This window comes from Colletotrichum spaethianum (genome assembly GCF_022836535.1).
Source record: "Colletotrichum spaethianum MAFF 239500 DNA, contig55, whole genome shotgun sequence".
Taxonomy (NCBI): domain Eukaryota; kingdom Fungi; phylum Ascomycota; class Sordariomycetes; order Glomerellales; family Glomerellaceae; genus Colletotrichum; species Colletotrichum spaethianum.
The window spans coordinates 134,686-156,711 of NW_026054825.1; the positions used below are offsets into that span (position 1 = coordinate 134,686).

General features: G+C 54.9%; 3 protein-coding genes across 3 annotated transcripts; 2 read left to right on the forward strand and 1 right to left on the reverse strand.

Annotated features, from left to right (window-relative positions):
- Nucleotides 1-3,937: 3,937 nt before the first annotated feature.
- On the reverse strand, nucleotides 3,938-4,906 carry ColSpa_12025 (uncharacterized protein; the record flags this gene model as incomplete). The annotated part of the gene is made up of 1 exon (XM_049278237.1): nucleotides 3,938-4,906. One exon carries the CDS (start codon nucleotides 4,904-4,906, stop codon nucleotides 3,938-3,940), a length of 969 nt encoding a protein of 322 aa, XP_049134194.1.
- Nucleotides 4,907-7,185: 2,279 nt separating this feature from the next.
- Nucleotides 7,186-8,163, forward strand: ColSpa_12026 (uncharacterized protein; the record flags this gene model as incomplete). The annotated part of the gene is made up of 1 exon (XM_049278238.1): nucleotides 7,186-8,163. The coding sequence occupies one exon, from the start codon at nucleotides 7,186-7,188 to the stop codon at nucleotides 8,161-8,163; it is 978 nt and encodes a 325-aa protein (XP_049134195.1).
- Nucleotides 8,164-10,864: 2,701 nt separating this feature from the next.
- On the forward strand, nucleotides 10,865-11,872 carry ColSpa_12027 (uncharacterized protein; the record flags this gene model as incomplete). Its single annotated transcript, XM_049278239.1, has 2 exons — nucleotides 10,865-11,063; nucleotides 11,154-11,872. 2 exons carry the CDS (start codon nucleotides 10,865-10,867, stop codon nucleotides 11,870-11,872), a joined length of 918 nt encoding a protein of 305 aa, XP_049134196.1.
- Between the last annotated feature and the right edge of the window lie 10,154 nt (nucleotides 11,873-22,026).

Sequence of the window (22,026 nt, forward strand, 5' to 3'; positions counted from 1 at the left end):
CCAAGTGACATGGCCACAGGCTCGCTACGCGGCCGTCTTTGCGTACCGGCTATGACCAGCCGGTTCCTTGTTCCATCCGGTCGTGTAGCCATGTGATATAGATGATAGAATATTCGACAATAGCTGCTTTAGAGCAGGGCTCTCGTGTTGCCGTGACCGAAGGACCTGTGGAAACCAGGCATGTAGTGGAAATCTTACTCGCACAACAGTTCTGGGCGAGCAGTGCTGCTAGTCGATCAAGGCTGGAGTTAGACGATTCCGCCAGTACCTTTCCGCTTCTTTGTGGGTGACACGCTGTACCTCCAAGATCTTGAATACTGGTGCATCATTCGATTTGTCAGAAATTTCACTGGTAACGCTGAGAGGCAAGTTTACTTCCATGTTTCAATGTCAAACAAGGTGCAGAGGCGAATGGTTCAGGCGCTAGAGAACTTCTGGCCGGGATTCGTGCTCGTCTTGGTGACTAAATTTTGCGTGGGGGTGGAAGCCGAGAGACGATGCCTAGGCCGCTGGAAGCCAAGGCCGCTGGAAGCCTCTACTTCGTTGCTGGGCTGACAATCTCCTGTCCCATGTCGTCCCCCCCCCCCCCCTCGCCACTGGCCAGTTCCGCGAGGTTGCAGAGCCTAGGTTCTCGTTCCGTTTAATCATGGAGGGATCGGGAGGATTCCGACTTGCTGTGTGCGTAAATTCTGCTCATCCGCAATGCCATAAGGGAGAATGACGGTCGCCGACGCAGAATAGTTGAAGACATGAGCACGAGGGCGGAGTGTTGATGCTAGTAATCTCGCCGCTTGAAGAGGATGTGTCCTGAATTTGAAGGAAAGAGGAGAGGCTAACCCCAACCGCCACGTCCTTCGTTCTGGGCGGGCGGGGTCTCGATGACACCATTGAATTAGCCTCCCGCGAACTATCCAATCCATTCCAGTGAAAGAATCTACTTCCACCACGTGCTCTTCTACCCAGCTTGAGCGTCCCTTGAATTGTATCTGTCCCAAGCAGATGCTCCTCTGCCAGATCGCAGTTCGACCAATACCCGTAATTGGCTCTGGCCGCGCCCTTTCGAACTGTCCGGCGATCTGACCGTTCTCGGTGGACTACCGAGGAATTTTCTTGTTTGTACGCCTACCAACAAATTTGCCATGCTGCGGAATATGTTGGTAGAGACGGGAGCACTCCTACATAAGCCTCGATGGCATCCCGACTTTTTGTCCGTTCTAGACATGTTTCACTATCAACTTCTTCCCGCTCTCCCCTTTGAGTTACTCTCTTCATTCAGTCTGCCCCGCAGTAGCACGCACACCAAAATCTGTGTCTGCCAGTATGTCACCAGCTCTGCCGCAATACTGGTGGATCCTCGCCATCACCACTGTCGCGTTCTGCCTGAGCGCCTTCGGTAATGGCGCCAACGATGTGGCGAACGAGGGTCTCGCCCGCCTGGCACCCATATGCGGTCGCGGAATAGGAGTCGGTTCGTAGTGTCTATAGAGCATTCCCCAATCTGTACCTTCAGACCCAGTGAAGGGGGAAAGGCTCTCTCCCGGTGGGCGACAGCTTGGAAAGCTTGTAAATAGGTATCATCTTGTGCTAGCGTCTTGTCCCAGAGCTCCTGGAGCTCAGGGTGTTCTTCAAAGACGACCATACGCGGTGGAGGGTCCTGGGTAGCCCGAGCTACTCGGGGCCTGTTCGCCATGCTTTCGCCGCTCCCGAGGGCAGAGGTCGGGATAACTTGGACCACCCGACCTAGCTCTCTCTCATCCTCCCATCCTTTCGGTGCATCCTGTTCTCGGCGGGATAACGCGTCCGGGACTACAGCCTCTCGCCCGGGTCGGTATTCCAAGTAGAATTCGTACTGGGCAAGTTCCTCAGCCCACCTACTCTGCCGTTCTGTTAACTTCTGCTTCTTCATGAAGTACTCTAAGCTCTTATGGTCTGTCAGGACCTTGAACGAGCCTACACTCCGTAGTTCAGCCCTCCAGGCACGTAAGCAGCTAAGTATAGCTAATAACTCCTTGTCGTGAATAGGGTAATTGTATTCAGCGGGGGTCAACTTCTGCGAGTGGTAGGCGACAGCCTGGCGTCTCCCGGACGAATCTTCTTGGGTCAGTACGCCCCCCAGGGCATACCCGGAGCAGTCGGCCTCAACAGAAGTCTTCCCTTCAGGATCGAACTGTCGTAGTATCGGGGCTTTGCTGAACATCGACTTTAGTTGTTGGAAAGCCTCCTCCTATGGCCTTCCCCAGTGGAATACAGCGGTCTTCTTCGTAAGTTCAGTGAGTGGACGGACAATCTCAGCGAAGTTCGGTATAAATACTCGGTAGTAGTTAGCGAATCCCAGGAAACTCCTCACCCCTTTCACAGTCTCCGGGGCCTGCCATTCCGCAATAGCTCTCAACTCCTCAGGGTCACATGAGATTCCCTGTCCAGCAGTAACCATAAAGCCAACGTACTTGAAGGTCTTGACTGAGAACTCGCATTTGGTAGGGTCGAGGTTCAGACCCGCTGCCGAAAGGGCGGCGAGTACACGGCGAACCTTCTCTTTATGTTCCTCTTTCGAGCCGCTAGTATATACCAAGACGTCGTCGATATAAGCAGTAACGAAATCGTCAAGGAACTCCTGTAGGGTACTGTTGACGTAGCGTTGGAAGGTTGCGGGTGCGCCTGTGAGGCCGAAGGGGCAGACCAGCCACTCGAATAGTCCATACCGAGTTCGGAACGCTGTCTTGGGCTCGTCTCCTTCCTTTATTCGTAGCTTGTGGAAGGCAGCCACCACGTCGAGTTTGGTGTACCATTTAGCGGCGCTGACCCGGCGAAGGGTCTCCGAGATCAAGGGGAGAGGGTAGCAATCCTTCTTCGTAATGGCGTTCAAGGCCCGGTAGTCTACACAGAACCGTATTCCCCCACCTGGCTTCCGTACAAACAAGACTGGTGCTGAGGCGGAGGAGCTGCTTGCTCTGATAAACCCCTTATCCAGGAGGTCCTGGAGCGTCTTCTTAAGCACTAGGAGCTCCTCTCGCGACATGCTGTATAACGGACCCCAAGGCAGTGGCGATTCACGACCGTCTGGTCCCTGTTCGATAGGGATTTCGTGGTCCATGCCTGGCCGATGGGGTGGTAACGGGTACGCTTTCTGGGGGTCGAAGAGTGCTCCGAATTCCTCTAAGACGTCTTTAGGGACCCAGTCGGCAGGGTTTACCTTCTTCTTGGGCTGGAGCGCCCGGTCGATATCAGCGATGCTAATAGCTCGGATGTGCTCGATTACCCGGTGTCCCCGGGCTATTCGCCGGCAGATCGCCCTGAACCCGGCGGCCTCTAGGAATCTTCCAGACCGAATTTCCCTAACCCTCTCGGGTTCCTCCTGTCCAGCCATGTAGATAGTCACTCCCCCTTTCCCATGGAATAGTCGTTCCTTCGCCGGGTTATAAATGATGCGATTCGCCTTAAACCAGGGGTTACCTAGAAAGACATCCTGGTCCAGGCCCTTGACTACGTAGGCGTAAATCTTCTGTACGTAGCCACTTAATTCCAAGGTGAATACTACCACGCCCGGGGCTGGAACTCCCCCTACTTGGCTGGTGAATCCGCTAAATGTCCTCGGCGAACGGTCGACGTACGGTAGGCGAAGACGTCGGGCGAATTTGGCGTCCACCATTGCATAGGTATCACATCCAGAGTCGACAAGTGCTTGGGTAACGAATCCTTTATTTACCCGGACGTTTATGACTGCTGATGAGCTGCTTTGGTGTTTCTTGGCCTCTTGCCACCCTTTTATCTCTTCCCTAGTTGCCTCTGGTGCCCGCTTTCGCACCAGAGCTATTCTTTTCCCGACGCGTCGTCGGTGTGGTACTCGGTAGACGAGCTTTCGCTAGAGCTTCGCTCGACCGTCTCTCCATCCTTTCTGACTTTAGCGACAGACATCTTAGTCTTCTTAGTCTTCTTTCTACCCCCTCGGGCAGTTCCTCCTAATATGCCCCTTCTTATTACATGCGTAGCATCGACGAGTATCCTCGTCGCTCGAGCTACTACTAGCTTCAGTCGTAGGCTTAGTAGTCGCTCTAACCTTGACGGCTCCAGTCATCTTGATATCGCCATCGGCGTCCCAACGGGGAGTTGGCGCCTTCTCGTGACGTGATCGGGGGCCGGTCTGGGTTCGTTCGAGCTTCCAGGCTACCTCCTGTACGCGAGATAGCCACTCAGGGTAGGTGTCTGGTAGCGACACGGTGATGAGGTAGTCCCGAAGACGGGGCGAAAGGGACTGTTCAAGTAGGTTGATCTGTACGGCGTCGGGCCAGGCGGCGCCGCCTGCGTCGGCGAGGGTTCGCTCGAACTTCGGGAGAAAGGTCATTAGAGACTCGTTATCTTTCTGTCGCATCGTATGGATTAGAGAAGCAGCTCGGGGCTGAATGTTGGGGTCCTTATAGGTTCGGTCGAGGTACGCCATAAAGTCGCTAGGGTCTCGCCGACCTCCCGCCCCCCCTAGGGCGTAGAACGTAGCCACAACCTGTTGTGGGTTGACGTCCAGGCACGAGTTGATGAGATACCAGACTTCCGCGCCACTTTGGTAGAACGCACGATCGTACTCGATCTCGTCCCTCATCTGCTGTGCCCAAGCAGGGTACTCACGCCTCTTACCCGAGAACTTCGGTGGGTTCGTGAGTGGCTTCCGCCTCGGCAGCTCCCCGCCCACTGCTCGGTGGGCGGTCGCCGTGGCTTCCGGGGCATTTCCTTGCGGAGATAACGGCCCCGTTCCGGATCTCCCGGCGAAGCTGCTAGGTGGCGTTTCGCCACCGCTTCGCCGTTCGAGCTCTGCTGTAAGCTCGGCGATCCGTGCGTGAAGTGGTGCCATGGCTTCCTGTATCAGCGCCTCTAGAGACGCCCGCTGGCCACCACTACCACTTTGGTCCTCCATCGCTAATTCGCCAGCGAAGACTGACCAGGTCATAGGACGGAGCTTTAGATATGTGAAGGGCTAGGCCTAGAGTTTGGTTCGACAGGTAGGTAGCTCAATTGAGTTTTTATCTAAAGCTAAGGAGAGGAAGGAAAAGGAAGAGAACTATCGAGTGGGGCGCCACGTAGGTAGTTAAGCTATCGGGCGGTCACGCCGGGCAGAATGCCGGGGTGATCGCCGGGGGGTCGCCGGACGTTCGGCCAAGGCAAAGCCTGTTACATAGTTGAATTGTTCTATTGGTTAAGGTTAAGCTAGAGCCTGTTGCAATAGGCTGCCTTAACAGGGCTAAAGACTGACTGATCTAGTGGCTGAAGGACATGGGAGGTATGTGGCGGCAAGAATAACAGATAGACGTTATTAATATAGCATTGCTACATAAATTCTGTTGTTGTATAGCTCCTATGCTTATCTAGGACTAGCAGTCTGGCCTAATCAGGCTGGGAGGGGGCAGTCTGCGGCAAAAAGACCTTTAGCAGCCACTTAACAGCAGTCTTATCAGTTGTTCATCCATTCTTTGTTGCTGTAAACTCTCATCTATCGTACGGGCCAAGATCTAGAGGAAACCACTGCTGCTGGACTGTTTTGCCCTTATATATCACAAGAGGATGCAGTGCCTGGCCCTTAGCTGAGATACACTCGATAATAGATACCCAGGCTCGCGATCCAGGCTGCTTTTTCCGTATAGACTTAGTCTCTGCCCTGCCCAGCACTAGCCCATTTGCTCCTTGACCCTCAAGGATACCTGTCTCATCCATGTTGTATCTGTTGGCTGGCTGGATGGCTAATATTGATGGGATTGCGAGATGTTTGAACTAGTCCCTGATAACCTCAGTAGATGCCTTATTAACGCGTCTAGAATCAATAGATCGACTTCTCTGGACCTTGATAGATGGGTTTCTTCGTACAAAGGCATCTACCTATCTCTTCCCTAGAGGCTGGGTATCTCCCATGGCATAGAGGATACGCTGGGCAAAGACCTTGACTTGCTGATGCGTTGGCGCAAGCCCAAGGTCAGCCTGTATCTGTACCCAATTGGCCAGCTTAGCCTCCTGACTAACAGAGAGCCGCTGGAGGTCAGCAAATGCGATATCTCTAGGTTGGATACCTTTGAGGCGATTCTGAAGTGTTGACCGAGGTATGCCCTATTTCCTAGATGCTGCCTGGATAGGGACGCCGTTGGCGATATCCCTAAGAGCCTTGTTAACCTCATACTCAGTATACTGACCCATAGGGTATAAAAGAAGGTATCTACAAAAAATAAAGTGATTTGGATAAGGGTTGAAAATGCTGTGATAATTTGAAGTGGGAGGCTGGTCATGGTGTTGAGGGATTTTTGGGGTGCCCACATGGGTGGGGTGCCCAGAAGTGGGTGACTTGACTTAATAGGCAGATGAACATAGGGATAAGTGACGTATTGTCAAGTACCCCTTTCAACGCGGGGAAAGAGTGGGGAAAAGTGGGTATTTCGTGGTCTTGGCGAAAGTGCTGTCCATCCGCACCCGATGGGATAGTCGATTTTTAATGTATGGTACAAAAACTGACCTTTAAGGTACGATAAGGAAGTGTCTGACTCGCTTGTCTGTCTCACTCGCTCATCATGTACGTTACACAATACGAATCATTAGTTGCAATTCGCACAAGACCAACATACTAGAAAGACCTGTTTCACTACTTCATCCAATACAACCTGTCACACTGGCTAAATGGTCTGGGACTAGCGCGCTTTTCCGCTCTGCGATCATGGCGCCAAACTATGAGCGAGCGAACTTAGGTGTGTGCTTATCGGACAACGCATACCACATGGAACAAGGCACCTGTCGCCAAGACTCACTTGACCTAATGGGATCATGCTCCTCTTGAGATGATCTCGCTGAGATTGGCGGGCACCCACAGAGATGGATAACAGGGTTACTCGCGCAATGTACTTTAACGGGTTAGTCGACACAGGGCTTGGGTCCCCGGCGCTAGTCCTTCTGGAATGATCTGCATGTCGAGATTCCTTGCCTATAGATCCCAGAGACGAGAGATTCACTGCGTGATATTATTAGGCAGGTAGGAAAACACGCCTCACCAGTGCATAACCGATGCCCAGCTTACCTGGTCAGACTGGTAGCCTAGTAGCGGCGTGAAGTGGACGAGAGAGCTGGTAAATGGAAGACATCTATAAGGACGAGGCATTTAACCTGGAGGACGAAAAAATACCAATCCATTCCTTCTCAAGGTATTCAAAGCCTTTCAAAATGTTTCCAAGCATCTTCAGACTGTGGCCTGCGGCCCTTCTCTTCCCTGCTGTGTTGAGTCTTTCAGTTGAAATTACCCAGGACTTCCCCTTGGGTTCCGAGGTCGAAAACCTCGCGCTGCGGCCCTCCGGATCTGCCCTGGCCACCGTCTATACGTTCCCCTACCTCTACGAAGTTGACGTTTCTCAATACTCGACACCCAAGCTGCTGCACACCTTTACAAACACAAGCGGCGCCTGCGGCATAGCTGCATCGTCAGAAACCGACGTCTATTTTGTTCTCACCGGCAATTTCTCATTCCAATCATTCACTCCCGTGCCCGGGTCGTACGCGATCCACCGCTTGTCATTCAGCGAGTGCGGCAAACCGATCGTCAAGGAACTTGCTCCTCTAGGGGACATCTCTCAACCCAACGGCATGATCGCCGTGCCCAACACTCCATATGTGCTTATCGCAGACAACAGAGGCGGCTTTGTGTACCGTTTCAACACCGAAACACTCGAGCTCACCATCTACTTCGACGATCCTCTTCTGAAACCGAATTCGACCGCAGGTGTTCTCTTTGGTGTCAACGGTGTCAAGCTTTCGCAAGGCTTCTTTTACTTCAGCAACACGAACCAGCAGATAGTGGCCAGAATCAAAGCCACTGGGGAGGAGTCTCGATTGGAAGGCACCTCGGAGATCGTTGCTTTTGAGACGATTGTCGACGACTTCATCGTCGATGATGTAACTGGGGATCTCTACGTTGCAGAGCAGGGCAATAACGCACTGGGTCTCGTCAGGAGGGATGCGTACGGCTCCAAGCCGAAGACGATCGTCGGCGGACCGGGCAGTACGACTCTTCTGGCCCCAACCGCCGCCATTTGGGCCAAAGATGCTGTGGGACGGACACTGATCATCTCGGTGACTGGGGGATTCGAACAATTTTACACTCAGGTCTACACTGGCGGGGCAAGGCTCGCATTGATTAATCTGTAGTCGGCTTTGCTCAATTGGGTGCAATTTGCAGTGTTGGGAAGGCCTACAACTACACTACCCTTTAAAACACAACATGTTGAGCCCCATTCCATTTGAAGAAACCGTCCTCACGGTGGCAGCTCGTGGTAGATGCCCAGCTAGGCTCAATTGGTCGATGAGTTAATTGAAAAGATTTCCAAGGTCTAGACCGCGCATGGCGGCCCTCTGCGAGGTCAAGGTGCTCTGGGAGACGCCCTGATGTGATGAAGCTCCCGCGCTAGGACAGGTATGGTGCATTGCACGAGTATCCCTGTCAACCCCTAGTAGCCCATCAGCCCGTTTGGCAAGCCCACTGCAATGCAGGCCGTTGAGCCAAAGTAAAGATGCCTGCTCATCCTCGGTGGTGTGAAGTGCAGCACCCCGGGAACCAACCGCCGAGAAGCACCCATCCAACTCCGCGGTTCGGTGCCAGAAGCTGCAAAAGAGTGACCGTTCTGTTCACAGCATTTCGGCTCGAACGATCATGCATAAAGAGCTCGCTGCGCAACCCTGAGGTGTCGAACCTCTTCCTCACCACCTGCACTCCACACCAAGTCTTCCCAAGTTCATTTGCAGCACAAGCCACCTTTAGTCCAGCCATGGCGTCCACATGTAACGAGTGCATTAAGGTGTGTTTCCAACAATCACTGCAAGGTGTTGCTACTCGCGACCTCAGCTAAACACGTCTTCCACAGGGGTCTATCCACAAGGGCCAGCCCCAAGGGACAGAGGAGCTGATCCATGGCCTCAACACCTACGTCGTCGGCAACCGAACCAACCCGCGTGCCATCATCGTCGTGTACTCCGATGTCTTCGGCCTGGCACTGCCCAATAACAAGCTAATCGCCGACGCTTACGCCCGCAGCGGGGAGTATCTGGTATACCTGCCAGACTTCTTCGAGGGCGACCCGGTCCACCTCGCGATGGCCGAAGTGCTCATCCCCGTCGACGCGGCAAATCAGTCGACTTTCTCGAAGTATCTAGGCCTTCTCGCCAGTACGCCTTCATTCCTCCGTGGATGACCAGGCACAGGCAAGGTCCGACAGAGAAGGTGTGCATCGACTTCCTTCAGAAGCTGAGGCGCAGCACTCCGACGACCCAGAAGATCGGCATGGTCGGGTTCTGCTGGGGCGGCAAGTACGCCATCCGGACTGGGATGAAAGCCCATGCCGTTGAGATTGACGACGCAGAGGTCCCACTGGTCGATGCGGTGGTGGCATTGCACCCGAGCAACCTGGTGCTTCCAGATGACGTCGAGGAGACGAAAGTCCCTACAAGCTACGGCTGGGGGGTCGAGGATACAATGGTGAGCTTCGAGCAGAAGGTCAAGGTGGAGGAGATTCATGCACAGGCAGCCATGGCCGGGGAGATCGTCGCCGAGACGGAGCACAAGGTTTACGCGCCTGGCCGTCACGGCTTCGGTGTGCGAGGCAATCCCGACGACCCACTGGAGAGAGCAGCTCTGGAGGGTGTGGAGGCTCAGGTGCTTGCTTGGTTCAAACGCTGGCTTTGAAATTTGACGGCCGACAAATTTTTGATACGTAAGAAATGAACTCGGATGGCTTTTGCATTCTCTTCTCGACAATGACCTCTCAAGGTCGTGATAATAATACGCCTTATGAGAAACATCGCGCTTAAAGCCCCTGTCCGATGTGGTGAACGGACTGCGAGAGTATCAGCCCGACATGAGATCAAGCTACCACTTTTCCAAATTGGAGCAGCACAATCCAGACCGCATCACGATATCTACTCCAGATAAGCAGAGGTATGATGATTGGCTCTTGCGAAATACCTCAACTTAAGTGGACGTGGGTGCCTGTGCGTGCACATCCTTTCCCACAAGCCGCCCAGCAACAATTGGTTGGTTGTCGGATAAAGGCCGGGGTGGTCGTAAGCGAGCATGTATCTTGACTGCTACCTGTCGTGAAAGGTCTCTTCGACACCTACAAGGCTACCTATCTCTGAAAGACCCCGTGTACCAAGCCAAATCAATCGGGCCTACTCATTGCATGGGAAACAGGTTGGTCTGATACGGACTCGCTTTTAAGGTTAGCTGTTCACGATCTCAGGGCGTTACCAAGCTAAACTGCCTCCTCAGCTATCACAGCCGGACTGCCGACACCGAGGCAGGCCACCAGGACCCATGGTGAACGTAGGCGGACGGTCAAAGGGTTGCTCAATCTGCCGCAAAAGACGCGTCAAGTGTGGTAAGTGTTCCGGTACCGAGGAGCAGAACGCTTTCTAAGCAAGTGGCATTGAAGACGAAACTCGGCCCATCTGCCAACGGTGTCAAAGATGGAATTTCCAATGCGATGGCCCGAGAGCCACCACGTTCATCCACGCGAAAGTTTGGGCCTCTTCCGAACACCTTCAAGTTGTCCAACGGACAGGCTCAGCCACTGTCGGCGGTGGGAGCGTTTCCAAACTTGCCGATTCGCTGCCGCTTCACCAAAGACCTCTCTGGGACATTGGACCTGATGTCTTCATCTGTTACACTCGGAGTCATCTGCTACGCGGTGGCTTCATTGTATCAGTCATTGAAGATATTGAGCCCCTCGGCATCTTACGGTGCGGAAGTACCGTGGCCAACCGTCCAGTATCGCACCAGGCTCTGCTAAGCTTTGCCACTATTCTGTTTGGCGAGCAGCACAGACAAGTCGACATCGCCCGCCGCGGCTACGCCATGTACGGCTTGGCCTTGAAGCGGCTCAACGAAGCATTGTCAGACCCATTACAATACGCCAGTGACGAGATCATCGTCGCCGTCGCCACCTTGGCCATTTCCGAGTGTCTGGTGCCGAGCGGCAAGAACAACTACCTGAACCATATGATGGGACTGCAGAAACTCCTAGATCTCCAAGATCCGGGGACTTTCTGGCCCCGTAAGTCTTATGGATTTCGCATCGGCGTGCGTTACATGGTGCTATTCGCATCCATGCTACTCAGGAAACCTTGCATACTCGCAAGACCAGAGTGGAAGAGTGCCATGAGAGTTGGCGCTTCGCCAAAAGACTTGCAGGAACAGGACTTGTACGATGTTCTGGCAGACTGCACGGTCCTTTTGGAGAAGCGAGAGGGTATATTAGCGACTTGGGACCTTGATGCTGCAACAGCCACGCAGCAGGTGCGCGAAGTCGAAGACCATGGTTGTGCTCTCTACGCTCAGCTCTACAACTGGAGAAAAAGATGGAATGCCGAAACGGCGAGGGGAGCATCTGGAACTTGCACAATCTTTTCCGGTGTCATATCGACGAGTAACTCACCAGGAAGTGACTCTGCAACATCCCTGATCAGTGGGGACGTTCTGAGCCGCAAAATGGTAGTTGAGCTGGTACTGTTCGACCTCGCCCTCCTGACGCTAATGCATACACTTGCCTCACTGCCTTGCGAGGCACTGCATGGCCCACAGAACGGTGCCAAATCCCTGACGGAGTATTATGCTTCACAGGAACGACGTGCAGCGTTGGAAACTTGTCGCTGCATTCGCTCCTACGTGGAGGGAGGTCAGTGTCTGGATGCGAGCGTCCCGCCGATACTGCACTGGGCTATAGTCACTGCCATGAAGAGCCTCCACCATGACACATCCGTGGAAGCTGCCTGGCTCAGGGAGCTGGTGACTTCGAAGGGAAAGCAGGTGGTTGAAGGCGGGCTTTGGAAGACTTATCAGTGGCTTAGTTCTCTCACTGAGTAGCTGCAAATCATTCAAAATACCTCGTAGAAGAGGCCGTCCAGGCTCGGCCGGAGGCTCGTGGGGCCGGACTGTGCTGTTATCGCACCGCTCCGGCGTACAGTCGGGAGTACAGCCGACTTCGAGGTCTTCCGGAAGGATCTCAACAGAAATACAGCTCCGTACGGAGGTATCGGTGGCCGCGGAGGCGCCGGAAGCATCAGAATCACTAGAAGACATCGCGACACTGGTTGAAATGATAGTTCTGGTGGTGACAGCAGGTTAAAAAGCACAAGGGTAAATGACGTAGCGTCTCGGAAGTGCGGAGTAAGAGTGGGTCCAAGGTGGGTCCTTTCTTTTTGACGTTTTTCCGCACTCGATGGGATATCTTTGCTGCAGGCAATCTCTTGCTAATATACTGATTGACTGACTGACTGAGTTTATTACGCCCTGGCTAAGCCATAAAGGGCTCTAACGTCTATGTATCTTACCTGCTTCCCTTGTTGAGTTTTTACCCTAGTCTCAAAATAAGCCCCGTGTATGAAATCCATTTCCGTCTGCGTCATCTTTGATTACGCCTTCCGATGATTGCACTTTCTCGTGAGGTTAGTAGCAGGCCATCTTGGAGCACTTCCTCCAAGTGTTCAGGTCCCTATCTTCGGCGGCTGAAGCGAGCCCTGCTGTCGGTGGCACGAGGGTGCGTATGGGGTTAGTCGGTGGTTAATGTTAGTGATGTGATGTTGTGCTGTTCCTGTCCTATGTTTGGTTGATTTGCATATCGAGTCGTCCTGTTGCCATGGCAAACTTCACTGTCTCTCTTACGACGTCCATGCATGGTGACCAGTCGTCAGGGTCTGATGCGGCCTTTCCGCCTAAGTAAAATGACAGGTTACCTCTATGCGTATCAGTTCGTCGGATCATCGGTGCGCGTTGTGCTGTCCATTGGGTGCAACGGAAGAGAAAATGCTCGACCGTCTCTGTTGCTTGTCCGCATGTACATTGATCCGAGGCGGCCGCCCTGATCTGGTGCAGGTACCAGTTGAGCCTGGCCATCCCCATCCGTAGTTGAGCCAGGATGCTGGCCTCTTTCCATGAAAATGAGTCATATAGTTGCCGTGTGTTTTCTTGGTAGCGCTGTATCAACTCTCTTTGAGAAGCTTCCTACCCACTCTGGTATTCCGGGTTTCGTCTCCTGTACCCTCTGTACCACATTCCTAAGCGTGGTTGAGTAAGCCCTGGCTGGCTTCCTCTTCGGTGTTTTTCCTTGTCGGGTATTACTCTCCTTGGCCGCTGCCTTGGCCTCTTTGATGACCTTCGACTCTACTCCAGCCGGAAGCCAGAAAAGCGATACTCTGTTGCCTCTGTTTTCAAGAACATTGATAGCCTCGTAGATGCGACGGATCTCTTGCTGGCCTGATTGCTGTCGGGGTCTGCTTACTGCTAGCACGGCGGCTTTGCTGCTGGCAAACAAGTATATGACAAGGTGACGGATCCTCTCCGAGAGGGACTCTAACGCCGTCGCCATCGCCTGAAGCTCTGCCGTGAACGGGTTCTGCTCCGTCCTGAGACCGACTGTGCATGACTCCGTTGTCGTAAAGCCGCCTCCCGTGTGTGACCTAGGGAGATGCAGTGCTCTCCCGAAGCCCACGACTCCATTTCTTGCCGAACTAGCTGTCGCGACCTTTGCGGCCCAGCCTGTCTTAGTCGCTGCGCTTGCCTTGTCTCCATCGTCTTCAGCCACCGTCTGCACTCGGTTTTCCCATGGTGACAGCGAAAACGCGTTGATGGTCTCCAGTCTGTCCAGGGGCAAGTCACGGTAGGCCGCGGCCATGGTCTGGAAAGGCGAGATGTGCCTCTTGAAAGTATTGACTCTGATATGTCGCAGGGGATGATTGTTCGGTAATGTCCGGAGACGCACCCAGAATTTGATCGCTTTCCTTTCGAATCGTTCCTGGGCTGACTGTATGCTTGCTTCTGCTTCGGCAACCGCTGTAGCCACCGAGTTGAAGGTTCCCACAACTGCTTGAGCCCCAATCCTCTGCACCCTGTTGATGACCTTCATCTGGGCTGCGTTACACGTGTGTTTCCAGACGATCGATGCGTAGTCCATTTTGGGTGCCACCGCCGCCACGAAGAGCTGTCTCGCCGTTGACGGTGACAAGCCCTTGAGTCGTCTGAGCTCCAGCACGGCTTCGAGGCCCTTCGATGCCGCTTCTGCCACGTGTTGCTTGAAGCGGAGCTTGGTGTCCATGATCACGCCTAGAATCTTTACCTGGTCTTTGGGCCGGACGATGTCCCCCTTGATACTGAAAGGGGACCAGTCCTCTGGCTGGCGCCAGTTCCGTGTAAAGTGTATAATGGCCGTCTTGTCTGTTTCAAATGTCGCCCCGCTTCGTCGTTCCCAGTCGAGGGCTCGGTCAATGATGTCCTGGACCCCCTGTCGGTTCGCCTCTCGTGACGGTCCGGTGACCCATGCCGTATAGTCGTCTACGAATGCTAGTGCACCTCCATTTTCGTTGATTTGGTGCTGGACCAAGTCGGCGTTGAAGAAGAGGAACAGAATAGGCGACAGAGGTGAACCCTGAGGTAGCCCAGCTTGAGGCAGGGGGCGGACCTCCGAGTCCTGGCCGTTGACCTGAATGCTTGCTGTCCGGTGCGAGCAGAACGCATCCACCCACGCCACCAGCTTTTCCGGGATCCCTCTCGCCTCGAGTCTCTGAAGCAGTCTCTCCTTATACACCCCATTATTTGCGCCTTTGACGTCGAAGCTGACCAGACTGAGGACCTTTCTCTTCCTCCATGCTCTGTAGATGTACTCTTGGAGCAGAACCAGAGCCTGCTCTGCCGATCGCTGCTTCCGAGCCCCGAAGTGGCTTGTAGGCAGGAGCCCGTATGTCTCGACAGCATGCGATATCCTCTCGGCCATCACCGACTCAAGCACATTCCCCAGTGTCGACAACAGCGAGATCGGTCGCCAGGCCTTCGCGATGGTGTAGTCGTCCTTGTTCGGTTTCTTCAGCGGGATGATCTTTGCGTGTCTCCACTGCTTAGGCAGTTCTCCCGCCTCCACCGAGGCTTGGAACAGCGCGTGAACCCGATGTTTCACTGCGGGCCACGTCTGCTTCCACACGGCTACTGGCAACCCGTCCTCTCCGGGTGCTTTCCACGATTTCGATGCGAACAACTGTCTCTCCACCTCTTCTAACGTGATGTCGGGGAAGGGCACGGGCGGCCGTTGTGGACGTTGCCCCTCGTCGTCGATCCTATCCGGAAGCGGAGGGAAGAACGCAGTCAACAGTTCCTCCGCCTGTTCCCCGGTCTCTTCCGTCTTTGAACCGTCTGCTCTGGTAAGCTGGGGGATCTTGTCGAATGAGGCACCTTTGTCGGCGCATAGATACTTGGCTGCCTTCCAGATGTTCGTATCGTCGGCCAGGAACTCATGCCAGTGGTGCTTCTTCTGTTGTCGGATTGCGTCGTGGTACTGCTTCGCCGATGCCCGTGCCCGCTCCTCAAGATCCGGCGGACAGCGGCCGGCCCGTCTCTCCGCCCTCGCTCGGTTCCTCCAGAATGTGTGGATCCGGCGCAGCTGAGTGAGGTCATCCGTCCACCACCTCTTTGCATACCTAGACGGTTTAGCTGTGGGCGTCAACGCCTCTACTGCTTCCACTACTGCCGACATGAGCCTGTCCGTCTGCTGCTGCACGGTACCTCCCGAGGGAACACGTTGTAGTGTAGTTTCAATCCTGGCATTGATCGCCTTCCATGGAGCGTTCTTGAACAGAAGTCGGGCCTTGCTGTCAGTGTTCGGCGTCACAATTTCAAACGCTGTCTCAATCGCTCGATGGCCTGAGCCATGGTCCGTCTCGTGCACCGCGCATCGTATCATCATCCGCGCCAACTCCTCCGACGCGATGGACAGGTCAATCGTCGTTGCCGCGTCGTTCTTATGCCACGTCTTCGTCCCTCTTGGCAGGAGACTACTGAGGGAGAAGTCGCTCATCAGTTCGATGATCGGATCCGCCTCTCCTTGTCTGTTCGCTGAGACGTCGTCCCCTCCCCATAGTTGGTCATGCCGATTGAAGTCTCCAATGAGGACCACATCCACCACCTCGCCCGTGCCGCTTCTGGCTCCTGAGATTGCCTGCCGTAACAGGGAACACGCCTGTCGAAGCATCTCAGGCTCTTGTGCCGGAACGTACACCGACACAACAAGCACTCGACGACCCGAGAGTCGAAGGATGGCTCCGGTCATGTCCGGTGACGGTATCGGCACTTGCTCCGCCTCAACCTCCTTACTCACCCACAGCATACTCCTGATCCCCCATCGTCCCTCCTCTCTCCACGCCGTCGGAAGCATCCTCGTCCACCTACTATGCCGCATCGGCACTGTCAAGATCTTGCCCTCTCTCTTCCACACCCATGGCTCCTGAACCGCTATGACTGTGAAGTCTCGCAGTTGCTCGTCGTTCATCAGGCTTTCATGCACTGCATCCTGTTTCCTTACATTCAGTTGAAGGATCCGAAGGTTTCTACTCATGAAGAGATGGGTAGAGCTTCGGACACTTCTTGCTGAAGGATTCGTGCGGACCACCGCAGGGAACACACTTCAGTACTGTCTCGCGGCACTCCTTGTGGTGGTGGCCCTCCTGAGCGCACCGCCCACAAACTAGGCTGTTCTCGCATTTCTCTGCCTTGTGTCGGACGATCTGCTGCATTTGAAGCACTGATGTGTCCGAGACTGGGGCTTGAACACTCCCGTATTTCCAGACTCTCCACCGGCGTGGAAATAGCCTTCTGGCGTCACTAGCCTTGGTCAAGTAGACCGCCATCGATCCGTACTGTTTCGGGTTTTCTTGGTCGCTTAGCCATACGATTTTGGCGACGGTGGTGTCGTTTTCCTTGCTGAACTCCTCTGCCGCTTCACTTCTGTACTTTCCTTTCTCCTCCCACACCGCCGACCATCGCACAAAGTCTACCTTGATCGGATACAGGTCGTCGTCCCGGACGCGCATGCCCGGGGCAATCTTCGTCTCCGCGATTTGCTTGACCATCTGGTGTTCCGCGTCGTCTCGGCAGACGATTCTGATGAGATTCTCGTTTCTTGGGTTCACGGTGACGGCCTGACACCGCCATCCCGCATGCCCGTCCGCACGCATCTCCTTTTCCACTGCCGCCCTGATCGCGCCCGCGTTGGGCTTGTTGTCATCTTCTGCTTCAACTCGTGAGGTATCGATCGTGCAGTACAGAGTGTCAGCCACGTTGGTCGGGTTCACGCCGGACGTACGGGTCCGTGCATCGCTGGTTTGGTTGGTTGAGGGGATTCGGGCGACGGCGGCGTAGGACGGACTGGGGCCGCTTTGCGCCGAAGCCTGAGTCGCAAAAGCCTCGATCTTTTCGCGTGTCTTCGTGTTATCGTCTTCCACTTGCTGCTTTAACGCTTGCAGGTCGTCGCGGACCGTTTGCAACTCGTCCTTGATTGACCCGAGTTCCTCGTTCGCCGTCCGGAGTTCGTCCGTGACTTGTCGAAGCTCGGCCTGGATGTCCTTGTTGCGCAGTTCTGATTTCTTCCATGCATTGAAAACCACCTGGAGGGATGCGTGAAGCTCCCTCATCTGCTTTCCCATGTCCAGCAGCAGGGTTCTGTCGTCGTCCTCGGTCGCCTTGGTCCTTCCTTTGGTGGCTGACGTGACCCTGGCGGTAGCCTTCCGCGCCCCATTTCCTCCCAGATCGCTCGGTTCTGCGCCTTCATTGTCGGCAATCTCTCTGTTCCCTTTCCTTCGGTCGGACTTTTGTCGTCGGTTTGCGTGTCCGTCGCAGTGGCCGTTCCGTTCCGCTGGCCTCCCCCGAGTCGGACGCGACGTTGATTGTGTCCGACTCCGCCTGCATGTTTCACACCGGGACGCGCCGAAAGTGGGTCCACTAGTGCCGCGCCACGCGTCTCGATACCGCCCCTTTCGCAAAACACCCAACTGACTCTCAACAGCAACAACAAAAGATGATAATAAGTGTCCGAGTAGCTTTCAGTGCCCTGTTTTGCTTTTCGACTCGCACCTGAGAACATACACACACACACAATTTATTACGCCCGGCGGCGAAGCCGAAAGGGCCACTAAAGCTGACTACACGTACATTGCTGAGCTTATGCCTTTGTCTCCTTAAAGCCCATAAGTGATGTCTCCATTTCCTGCTTGCGCCTCCATATCTGCTTTCTCGCTGCGGATTCCCGTGGTTTAGTTGTATTGTTAGCATGCCAGCTTGAAGCCTATTCTCCAAGTGTTCAGCGTCCTATCTACGGCGGCTGAAGCGGTGCCTGCTGTCTGTGGCACGGGTCGTTATGTAGTTAGGTTTATGTCGAGTTTGATGTGTTAGGGGGGTTGATCTCTATTTCCGCCTCCCATCACCTTGCGTCCAGCCGGCCTGTTGCCAGCGCAAATCGTATCGTCGCTCGAACCGCTTGCATGTTTGGCGTCCACTTATCGTCGTCCGATGAGCTCTTGTCTCCAAGGTAGAATGATATGTTGCTTCTCTGTGTTCCTGTGCACTGTAGCATCTCTGCCCGATGTGTCGTCCATTTTGTGCAGCGGAAAAGGAAGTGCTCAACCGTCTCCGCCGCCTGCCCGCAATCACAGATCTGTGAAGGCGCTGCGTCGATCCGATGTAGATAGCCGTTCAGTCTTGCCATTCCTGTTCTAAGCTGCGCAAGTGTGGTCGCTTCTCTCCACGTAAGCTTGTAGAGTTGGCGGGTATGCTTCCCTGGTAGTGCCCTGTCGACCCTTTTGGGGAATCTCCCGACCTTTTCCGGCAGCCCTCGTTCCGGCAGACATTTTGACCGTGCTACGTTGAGCGTCGTTGACTTCATCGTTGGGAATTGGGCCTGCGGGGTGGCCCCCTCTTCGGTCGCTTTTCGCGCTTGCGCCTTTGCTTGCTTGAGCAGTTGGTCTTCCTCGCCTGTGGGCGTCCACTGAACTGTCAGAGTGTTGTGGTCTCGTCGAAGCTCCTCTACCGAGTCGTAGATGCACCGTATAAACTCTTGTCCGGACTGTTGGTGCGGCCGTTTAAGCGTAAGGACCGCCGCTTTGTTACTTGTTACCACCTTAACTCTCTCGCCTGTGACGCCTGACAACGGTCTGCGCAACGCGAATGCCATTGCTGCCAGTTGTCCACTGTATGGGTTCTGTTCCGACCTTGGGCCAAGTGTGAAGGAGAACGGCTCACGCTCCGGCTCGTCTCCAGTCGCAGAGGGTTTCTGGACAACACCACCTACTCCCACTACGCCGTTTCTCGCTGAGCTACTGACTGCAATGCGGACTGTGCCGGCCACGTCGGTCTCTCTCGTTTCCACCTCGTCAACTACGACCTTGACTCTTTCTTCCTACGGCAACAGTGTAAGCGTGTTGATGGTCTCGAGCTGCTCCACCGGCACCTCCCTTGCCGCCTCTGCTATCTGGAGCATTGGCGAGCAGTGGCGAGCAGTGCTTCTTGAACCGTCGTATGCGGGCCGTGATCCTGCGAACAGGATTCTTGTCCGGCAGTGTGTGGATGTCCGTCCACATCTTCATCGCTTTCCTCCAGAAACGTTCTTTTGCCGTGAGTATGTGGGCCTCCGCTTCTGCCACGCTTGTCGCGACCGTGAGAAACGTGCCGACTGTCGCCTTCGCCGATGCTCTCTGTACTCTGTTGACGGGCCCTACGAGCTTGTCCTTGTACGCGTGCATCCATACGTTGGAGGCGTAGTCCACCACCGGCGCCACCGTCGCTGTGAACAGCTGTCGCGCCGTCGCTGGTGACAGGCCCCTGAGTCGCTGCAGCTCGAGTGCCGCTTGTAGACCCTTCGACGACGCCCTCGCGAAATGTTCTTTGTACTTGAGCCCAGCGTCCATGATGACGCCGAGGATCTTGGTGTGTTTCTTCGGTTGAACGATTTGACCTTTGATTGTAAAGGCGTCCGGGTCCGACTTGTAGTCTTTCCGGGTGAAGTGAATGATGGCTGCCTTGTCCGCCTCGGACGTGGCTCCGCTCCTTCTCTCCCAGTCGAGGGCATCACCGATGATGGCCTCGATGCCCTCGCGGTTGTCTCGGGCTGTGCGTCCTGTGACCCATGCCGTAAAGTCGTCGACAAAGGCCATTGCTCCTCCGTTGCTGTCGATTCGTCGCTGTACCAGGTCCGCATTGAAGAAGAGGAACAAGATGGGAGATAACGGCGATCCCTGTGGCAAGCCTGCCTGGGGCAAGCTTCGCCTCTCCGACGATTGTCCGTTGACTTGGATCGATGCTGTGCGGTCGGAGCAGAAGGCCGATACCCACCGGAGGAGATCCTCCGGAATGCCTCGCGCCCTCATCCTCTCGATCAGTCTTTCCTTGCACACCCCATTATACGCCCCTTTCACATCGAAGCTGACCAGGCTGAGCACGCGCCGACCTCGCCACGCCGTGTACACCTGCTCTTGGAGGAGCAAGAGCGCTTGCTCAGCCGACCGTTGTTTTCTTGCCCCGAAGTGATTCGTCGGTAAGAGACCGTAGGACTCAACCGCATGCGATATCCTCTCCGCAATCACCAATTCCAGCACTTTACCCAAGGTAACTAGCAGTGAGATCGGCCGCCACGCTTTTGCCAGAGTGTAGTCGTCCTTGCCTGGCTTCTTGAGTGGTATATTCTTTGCATGTCTCCACTGATGGGGCAGCGCCTCTTCTTCGAGAGACATCTGGAAAATTGCCAACACCCAGTATCGCACCGCCGGCCATATTTGTTTCCAGACCATCACTGGATGCCCGTCTTCTCCGGGTGCCTTCCAGGATTTTGTGAGGAATAACTGACGCTCCACTTGCTCCATGCTGACAGGCGGCATCTCTATGGCGGCTCTCTGCGGTCTATCGCCCTCATCCTCAATTTCTTCCGGCAGGGCAGGGAGGAAGGTGTTGGGTAGTTCCTCCGCCTGCTCTGTGTGGTTCGTCGTCGCCGTTTTGTCCGTTCTGACCAGCTGCGGCACCTTGCCGAAAGCCTCGTCTTGTCCGGCCTTCAAGTACCTGGCCGCCTTCCATATGTTGTCGTTGTCGGCCAGAAACTCGTTCCAGTGCTTCCTCTTTTGCTGACGAATCGCGTCGTGGTACTGTTTCGACGCACCCTTTGCCATCTCTTCTAGATCCGCCCTGACTAGTCCCGCCCGCCTTTCTGCACGAGCTTGGTTTCTCCAGTAGGTGTAAATCTGGCGAAGCTGCGTTAAGTCGGCCGTCCACCACCGCTTCGAGTGCGGCGACGGCTTGGCCTTCGGTGTCAGGGCATGGACCGCCTCCGTTACCACCTCCATGAGTCTGTCCGTCTTATGTTGCACCGTCCCTGAGCACGGTGTCCTTTCCAGCGCGTTCGTAATCTTCGCGTTAATCTCCTTCCACGGCGCGTTCTTGAAGAGCAGGCGCTGTACTGGTTTCGCGATAGGGACCGAGCTGTCAAAAATCGTCTCGATCGCGCGGCGATCCGATCCGTGTTCCGTCTCATGTATCCTGCATCTGACCAGCGATTCTGTCGGGCCTTCGGACGCTAGGACTAAATCGATTGTAGTCGCGTAGTCCCCGCCTTGCCACGCTTTCGTCCCGCGCGGAAGTAGACTGCTCAGGCCGAGCTCATTCATCAGATCGATGATCTGGTCCCCTTCACCCTGTCTGACCATCGAAACCTCGTGTCCACCCCACAGTTGGTCATGCCAGTTGAAGTCGCCGGCCGCGACCAAATCCACCACTCTACCAGTCCTCCGCCGTGTCTCCGTGACTATCCGTCGTAGCTGGTTGCACGTGTCCCGTAGAGCATGACTGTCGTCCCGTGGTACATACACCGACGCAACCAAAACCAGCCGTTCCTCCAGCCGGATGACCGCCGCCGTTAAGTCAGGCGACTCTACCTGTATCTGTTCCGCTTCCACGTCCTTCCTTACCCACAACATGCTCCTGATCGCCCATCTGCCGTCCCTACATGTCGACGGCACCATCTTCGTCTACCCCTGGTGCCCCATTGGGGTTGTAAGGAGGCGGCCTTGGATGACCCTCGCCTGTGGTTCCTGGATAGCCAACACCGTTGCACCCCGTATCGCCTCGTCATTCATCAAGCTGTCGTGTACCGCTCCCTGCTTTCTTACGTTAAGTTGGATCATTCGGAAACTTTCACTCATGTCGAGCGGGATAGAGCT